At 37.5% G+C, this 8,665-nt stretch overlaps 1 protein-coding gene across 1 annotated transcript; it reads left to right on the top strand.

Annotated features, from left to right (window-relative positions):
- The first annotated feature begins 122 nt into the window (after window positions 1–122).
- Window positions 123–8,268, top strand: sv2 (synaptic vesicle glycoprotein 2). Its single transcript, XM_061924928.2, has 13 exons — window positions 123–940; window positions 3,480–3,569; window positions 3,625–3,786; window positions 3,854–4,016; window positions 4,229–4,350; window positions 4,419–4,582; window positions 5,594–5,674; window positions 5,751–5,843; window positions 5,946–6,034; window positions 6,102–6,229; window positions 7,244–7,339; window positions 7,416–7,575; window positions 7,706–8,268. The coding sequence occupies exons 1-13, from the start codon at window positions 856–858 to the stop codon at window positions 7,887–7,889; spliced, it is 1,617 nt and encodes a 538-aa protein (XP_061780912.1). The 5' UTR covers window positions 123–855; the 3' UTR covers window positions 7,890–8,268.
- Window positions 8,269–8,665: the final 397 nt, after the last annotated feature.

Genomic DNA, 8,665 nt, shown 5'->3' with positions numbered 1-8,665 from the left:
GCTCCTAAAAGTGACAGGGAAGTCAGCGGTGGATTAGGGGAGGAGGCACGGGGCGCGCAACGCCGCTGTCACTTTTCACTTCCTGGTTAGCTTAGCTTGGTTAGCGAGTCACTTCCTGGTTAGCTAGGTTTAGCTTGGTTAGTAATTCACTTCTTGGTTAGCTTAGCTTGGTTAACGATGCACTTCCTGGTGAGCTAAGCTCAGCTTGGTAGCTTAGCTTGGTTAGTAATTCACTTCCAGGTTAGCTAAGCCTAGCTTGGTTAGTTTAGCTTGGTTCGCGAGTCACTACCTGGTTAGCTAAGCTTAGCTTGGTTAGTAATTCACTTCCTGGTTAGCTTAGCTTGGTTAGCGAGTCACTTCCTGGTTAGCTTAGCTTAGGTTGGTTAGTTTAGCTCGGTTAGTAATTCACTTCCTGGTTAGCTTAGCTTAGCTTGATTAGCTTAGCTCGGTTAGCAATGCACGTCCTGGTTAGCTTAGCTTAGCTTGGTTAGCGATGCACGTCCTGGTTAGCTTAGCTTAGTTTGGTTAGTTTAGCTTGGTTAGTAATTGACTTCCTGGTTAGCTTAGCTTAGCGAGTCACTTCCTGGTTAGCTTAGCTTGGTTCGCGAGTCACTTCCTGGTTAGCTAAGCTTAGCTTGTTAGTAATTCACTTCCTGGTTAGCTTAGCTTGGTTAGCGACGCACTTCCTGGTTAGCCAAGCTTAGCTTGGTTAGCGTAGCTTCTGAACTTAGCTTGGTTCAGCCATGCTAGCGCGACGATTAGCTATCTCGCTGGAACAGATCACGGGTCGGACAGTAAGAATGAAGCCGGGGAGAGGGCCAGTACAGCAGCTTTTATGACCGATTTTTAGGCGAGATGCAAGGTGTAAAATCTACCGGAGATGAAGAGCCTCTTCTCGGTGGGACAAAACGGCAACACAACGAGTGGGACTCCGATGAAGGTAAAATTTGTGCTCCTGAATGCTTTATTACTCTACTTTTTGGCAATCCACACCCACTTTTGCACGTACATAAATAATCTCTAATATAATTTTTTGTTTTACTTTTATTTGATAGAGTTCCAAAACATTACAAACTAAAAGTTTGTAATCTAAACCAGTTCTGTGTAGCCTACTTTTGTTTAACACACAATAATTTACCTATGCTTACTTTTGTCACCGTTAACAATATATTATTGTTTGCAGTGGATCCGATTAAATTCACCAAAAGACACCCCAAAAAGGGACAAGCGGTAGAAAATGGATGGATGGCATTATAATCAACTGGCAGATTAAATAAACATAAGTACATTTTAACCATGAATACACAATTATTTAATTAGTTGACAAGTGTGTGTTCGACAAAAGCAAATAACTGTCATTGGCTCTAAAGAGTAAATATTGATGTTATCAGCTGTGGCTATAGGCAATATCCTGTTGTCATTTTTTAAACAAATGCCTCAAGATATCATGCAGCTATTGATTATTTTAGTTTGTTTGATCATCGCCCATTCGGGTAATACACTATAGCTTCGATGCAAATTTTATGTAAAATATTTGAGCTAAACAAACATGTTTCTGCTTGTCGTAACCTTCTTTCTTTTGTTCTAGTAAATGCACATCATCAGCATTGCATTTGCCCTTTTAACATGTGTGCATTAATGTAAACACAATTATTTAAAATCATTCCACTGTTTGCCACTACTTAAATCATGTCACCCACACATGGAAACTATGTCCGTATATCTAAAGTTCCTAGCAATCCATGCAGTCCGCATTTTATCCATTTTTATTTGTGACACTCGTTTAACGATAAAGGAATTAACAACATATAAATCAAATGTTTTGTATCAAATTGAAATAATCGATTAATCGTTACAGCCTCAGCTTAAACTACATCTGCATGCCCTTTAAAATTGTGTTACTTAGCTGTTGTTTGTCATACTGATGTTTACTATCAACTTAATGCTGACTCAGCAGTTTGCTCCTCACCATCTCACTGTTTTTTTGTTGCTGCTGTGTTGTGCAATAAGCTACTTGTTTATAAGCAACCATTAAATAGCTCCTTTTCCACTTTCTCATGCATTCCAAAATCATTATTAAATCTTAGAAAAAATGTTGCAGACTATATAAAGTAATACTCTTTCACATTTCAGGCAGCCTCTTCCTGATTATCACCTGCTTTCAATAAACACTTTATAGCATTTTGGGTATTTACTGATGAAAAATTATTGAAGGCGCAGTAAGACTAATGACTGCAGAAGTTTTCTTATCAGTAAGTGTTCAGTGGAGATAGTGAGCATTATCTGGGCTGTACTGATACATAATGAATGTCTTGTGGAACGGCCGGTTATTTAAAACCTATTTTTAAAACATGATTTACTTCATTTGAGTAATTTTTTTCAGCCGCTGCAACAATTAATCGATTACTTTATTTTAAAAAAAGCTTGGATTTATATTCTGTTGCTTCCATTAATCGTTTAATGTGTGTAACAAATGAAAATGTATCAAATACAGACTGCATGGAGTGCCTGGAACTTTAAATATGCAAACATTGTTTCCGCTGCGGTAGAGCACACATGAGTGCGTTGATCAGTGTGAAAAGCAATTTAAAATGTAAAAAAAAAAATCAGTTAATGCACATGTGTTAATAGAGCAATTTCTATGTTGATGATGTGCATTCATTAATTATTATTTTTTATTTCAACTGGTTTACATAAAATACAAAATGAGGCTATAAAGCAGGGGTGTTCAAACTTTTTCCACCAAGGGCGGCATAACAAAAAGTAAAAGTATGCGGTGGCCCTTTTCATATTTTTTTATTTTGTAAAAAAAAAAAAAAAATGCTAAAAACCAACATTTCATACAGTATGCATGTTTAAAGACACAATTTAGTATCAGCTTTGTGTTCTAAGTGACAAAGCGTAATATTATTAGTGATTTCAAGGGTGTCCAAAGTGCGGCCTGGGTGTCATTTGCGGACAGCAGCTTGGGTTTTGTTGCCCAGCAACATCTTGTTGGGAAAAAAAACAGTAAACCTGTAGGAAAAAAGCGCCAAAAGATGTAACGTAATGACAAAACACTGAAATAAATAATATGACAATGTGTCACTTATAACAGAAAGCTGGCACTAAGTCTTGATGTATGTCTGTTGGCAAAATGTTTTTAAATATCAAAACATCCCACGCATACCTAGACTTTTCACATTTTTGTCAAAAATGTTCATTTTTTTTCCATTACATTACGTCTTTTTGTTAATTTTTCTTATGTTTTTACAGTTTTTTTTCCAACTTGTTGAGAGCCAACAAAACTCGAGCTGCGGGCCACAAATGGCCTCCGAGCCGCACTTTGGATACCCCTGTTGAAAGATAGTTTTACCATTACTCTATTAACTGGCTAAAGTAATTGGGATATTGCTAAAGTAATTGGGATATTACACAAGTATTAAAATAATTCAAAGCTGTAGTCCTAAATAAAATTTTTTATTGAATTTGTTTTTCAGGAGAAACTTCATTTGAGAGAAGCGCGTCAAACAATGGAGCCAAGGCCGCAGAGAGGAGATTAACATACGAGGAGGCCGTGGAGGCAGCAGGTGATATGAAACTTCAAATAAAGCCGTCATGATCGTAATCATGTTTGCCATCCAGGCTTCGGTTTGTTCCACTGGCTGCTGCTGTTGGTGTGCGGCTGGGCCAACGCCAGCGATGCCGTGGAGATCGTCTGCGTGTCCTTCCTGCTGCCCACCGCACGCTGCGACCTCCTGCTAAGCTCCTCCGACATGGGCCTGCTCACCGCCAGCATTTTCCTCGGTCAGTCGCTAACTTTCCCCTGGATTCAAAAGCGCATTCAACAAGGAAAATCTGTTTTTTGCATCAGGCATGATGGTGGGCGGCTACCTGTGGGGCTACCTGGCCGACCAGAGGGGGCGCCGCAGCATCCTGGTGGTTTCCCTGGCTGTGAACGGCCTGTTTGGCGCCCTGGCCAGCGCGGCGCCCTGGTTCTGGCTCTTCCTGCTGCTCAGGTTCATCAGCGGCATTGGGTGAGGATTGGCGGTTGTTGCTAGGCAGACTTCATCAGTCTCATTACAGTCTATGAAAAAAACCCTTTCATGTACAAGCCACGCCCACTTGGCAAATCAATTAAACATATTTATTTCACAGTTGAATCTTGCTCTGTATTGTGTACAAAAAACAGCATTTGTTCTTTCTTCCTGATTTTTGTAACAAAAGTGGTTTCACTTCCCTTGTTCAGGGTGGGCGGGTCCATTCCTGTCATCTTCTCCTACTTCTCTGAGTTCATGCCCCGACTGCGGCGAGGCGCCATGATCAGCGCGCTGGCCACCTTCTGGATGGCGGGGAACATTCTGGCTGCAGGTGACCAGAAACCACACAACGTAAAAAAAAAAACAAGTCGTGGACGCCATTAACTTCGGTGTGCTCAGGCCTGGCTTGGTTGGTGATCCCCAGAACTTGGACACATTTTTCCGTGGGTCGCCTGGACTTCCAGAGCTGGCGCGTGTTCGTGGTGCTGTGCTCCATTCCGAGCCTCACGTCGGCGCTCATCTTCAAGCTCTTCATGCCTGAAAGCCCCAAGTTCCTCATGGAGGCAAGTTTTTCAACGCCACAAAAATACCCTATATATATATATATATATATATGTGTGTATATATATAGAGATATATATATGTATATGTGTGTGTGTGTGTGTATATATATATATATATATATATATATATATATACATATATATATATATATATATATATATATATATATATATATATATATATATATATATATATATGTATATGTGTGTGTGTATGTATATATATATGTATATGTGTGTGTGTATATATATATATATATATATATATATATATATATATATATATATATATATATGTATATGTGTGTGTGTATGTATATATATATGTATATGTGTGTGTGTATATATATATATATATATATATGTATTTGTATATATATATATATATATATATATATTTATATACGGTATATATATACATACATACACATTATTATATATAGATAGATAGATAGATACACACATACATATGGTTATATATATACATACAGTACATACATATTAATACATACATACATACATACACATTGTTATATATAGATAGATAGATAGATACACACATACATATGGATATATATATATATATGGATATATATATATATATATATATATATATATATATATATATATATATATACATATATATACATATATATACATACAGTACATACATATTAATATATACATACATACATATTAATATATATATAGATAGATACACACATACATATGGTTATATATACATACATACACATATCTATCTATATACAGTATGTGTATATAATTATATATATATATATATCTATATTTAGATATGTACAGTATAATATTTTTTTTTTTATCTTTCTAACGAAGGAAATGTAGTGAAATCGCCATCAATATTTTGACAAAATCGACTTTTCACAGCAAATTCTGTCTGTTTTTTTGTTTTGTTTGGCTAAAGCACAAAATGTCTGCCAAAAGACAAAACGTTTCGTAAAATTTCCACATGAATTAATTGTGTCTTTGCAGGCGGGCAGAGAGAGCGATGCGATCCGTGTTTTCCGCCTGATGTTCCAGTTGAACAATCGGGGAAAAGGAGCGTCCTTCCCAGTAAGAAGTCTTTATTTTTCGACGGCAGGAATTAAACCAAGGAAAGTGCGTGACAGGCTAATAATACTTTGTGAAGGATGTGAGTTTGCATGTGAGCGTCGTGCAAAGAGCCTACAAGACCGAGACTGAACGTTGTCGTGCAGGCCGACTTATCAATGCTGTGAAAAAGGTGAATGAGAAGCAACACAATAACGCTGGATGTTATTCTTCTGCACTAAAACAACAATATTTGCCAATATGGTCGTGTGTCATGTAATCTGGCGATTGGCAGGGTGTGATGCCGCTCAAGCAGATGTTTGAAGGGACACTCAGATCCAGAAGTGTGGTCCTGCTCATCATCTTCTACTGCATCTCCTTCGGGTAAGGCGGCTTTCATGTGAGTGTGTTTTTGGTAATGAAGAGGAGATGTTAAAGTGTGTGTTTTTAGGTTCTACGGACTGTGGATGTGGTTCCCGGAGCTGTTTGCTAGACTGGAGGGCGGAGGATCGCCGTGCGCCAACATGTCTGCTCCATCAGGGCAACACAACCAAAGCTGTTACCCTGTCAAGACCGTCGGTGCGTAACCAAGCTCACATGCTTCAAAATCCTAGGCTGTTTTCATTTTTCTATTTTCTAACAAAAAAAGGCTAACAGAAAAAAACAGGTTCTATATATATATATATATATATATATATATATATATATATATATATATATATATATATATATATATATACACACACACACATATATATATATATATATATATATATATATATATATATATATATATATATATATATATATATATATATATATATATATATATATATATATATATATATATACATATATATATATATATATATATATATATATATATATATATATATATATATATATATGTGTGTGTGTGTGTGTGTGTGTGTGTGTGTGTGTGTGTGTATATATTTATATTAAGGCGGTCAACGTTAACGTGTTAACGCATGTGATTAATAAAAAATTGTTATTGCGTTATCATAAATGGATGAAAAAGTTTAATCACAGTGCTTGTTTTGACCGCCAGAAGATGGCGCACATTGCAGACAGTGAGGCAGCGATCAGTCACATGCCAGTGTGATGATAGTTAGAACTCTGACGGAACTTTAGATAACACTGAGGTTGTCAGTCAGTCTTGCAGCAACAAACTTTATTTTTTGTCTAATTTGACTCTATTTTTTTTTTTTTTTTTAACAAGCTATAGAAAACAAGCTACCGACCGCACATTTTGTAAAAATTGATTTTTAAATGCCGAAAAAGGAAGTTTTATATATATATTGAAATACAAAACGTTGTCAGATTTGTGTTATAGAAACACATATTATTATTAGTGTTGTTTGTATCAGAACTTCTTTTTTGTTACAATGTGACATTTTTTTTTTTTTTTTGTCCCCCAAAAGAGGCTAAAACCAATGAAAAATAGATATAATCAGAAGTTGCAGTACATTTATTTAAAGGAAAAAAAGTGTGTTGTTATTATTATTAGTAGTACTTTTATCATGTTTTTGTATCCATTCCACCTTTTTTAAAAAAGAGTTGTTTTTATTGCAGTGTACGAGGAGGGTTTCTTCATCGCAGCATCCAACCTTCCTGGCAACATCTTCACCATCTTGGTGATGGACAGTGTTGGAGGGAAGCTGCTGCTCTGTGAGGAAGACTATCCTTTTTCTTCATCACCATCAGGTCCTCAGTAATGTTGTTTTTGTTGTTGTGTTTTCTGCAGCCGGCAGCCTGATGATGTCCAGTCTCAGCGTCTTCTTCATCTACGTGGTCCAGACCAAAGTCCAAAGTCTGGTTCTGTCCTGCTTGTTCAGCGGCGTGTCCGTCATCGCGTGGAACGCTCTGGACGTGTTGGGGACAGAACTTTACCCCACACAATTACGGTAAGCTTTTTTTGTCGTAGCAGGAACCGATCATTGAGGTCATTGTGTTCATTGTTAATCATTTTGGAACATCCGTGCAAGAAGCGTCCTAATTTTGCCCGCCGTATTGTTTTGTCCTCCCCCCTCGCAGCTCGTCGGCGCTGGGCGTCTTCACAGGAGTGGGTCGGGTGGCGGCCATCACGGCCAACGTGGTTTTCGGCAGGATGGTGGACAGCTCGTGTGCCGTGCCCATTCTGCTGGTGTCGGTGCTGCTGCTGGTCGGTGGGTTGGCGGCGCTCTTCCTGCCTCAGAGCAAGCAGACGGCGCTTACCTGACCTTTAACCCCTTTTGTGAACTCCCCTTGATGTCTGTCCTTCAAGGAGTAAACCACCAACAAGTGCCGTTTGCCAACAGCAACTACCCTTTTTTATTTTGTATAAAAAATATTTTATATTATTTAATCCAATTAGAACCAACGCCTTTTTTAATCGTCTGCTAATCTTTACGAAGTACCAGGACTGACCTGAGAGTCGCAGCAGTGATCGCACAATGCTGGAAAGTAAAAAACGAAGAAGAACTCTGCGAACTGCGAGCTTAAGTTAGCTTCTCTGCTAACTATTGCAGTGCGACTTTTTAATCATGTTAAGGCTTGCAGGATAGATTACATTGACAGTCGTGTATTTTCCATAATTAAAACAAGGTAGTCATACGTTTATGAAGTTAGTCTCACGTGTTTCTAAGATGTTAATAGACACACTATTTGTGTTTGTATGCTTTACTTCCGCCTTTTTCAGCCAGCTCGCTTCCTGATTGGCTATATCTGGTCGTGTTTTCCGGAACTAAGAGTGACGTCATTTTTATACAGCGCGCATCCTCAAGGGAGTTTTCGTGGTAATTTTAGTTTGACTTACTAATCGTGATTCTCATTATAAATATTTGTGCCAAAGATTAATTAATTAACTACCTTTTGCTGTGAAAACAACAACAGTATTTTATAGGATTTATGTTTTTTTATTGGTCAAATGAAACCTCAAAAATAGGAGCAGCACACAGTTGTCGTGAAATAAAACTTGATCAAATCAAATGAGAACTTTGGTTACATGTTCACCTC

This window comes from Nerophis lumbriciformis, linkage group LG29, assembly GCF_033978685.3.
Source record: "Nerophis lumbriciformis linkage group LG29, RoL_Nlum_v2.1, whole genome shotgun sequence".
Lineage (NCBI taxonomy): Eukaryota > Metazoa > Chordata > Actinopteri > Syngnathiformes > Syngnathidae > Nerophis > Nerophis lumbriciformis.
This window is presented reverse-complemented; position numbering and strand designations above follow the sequence as displayed.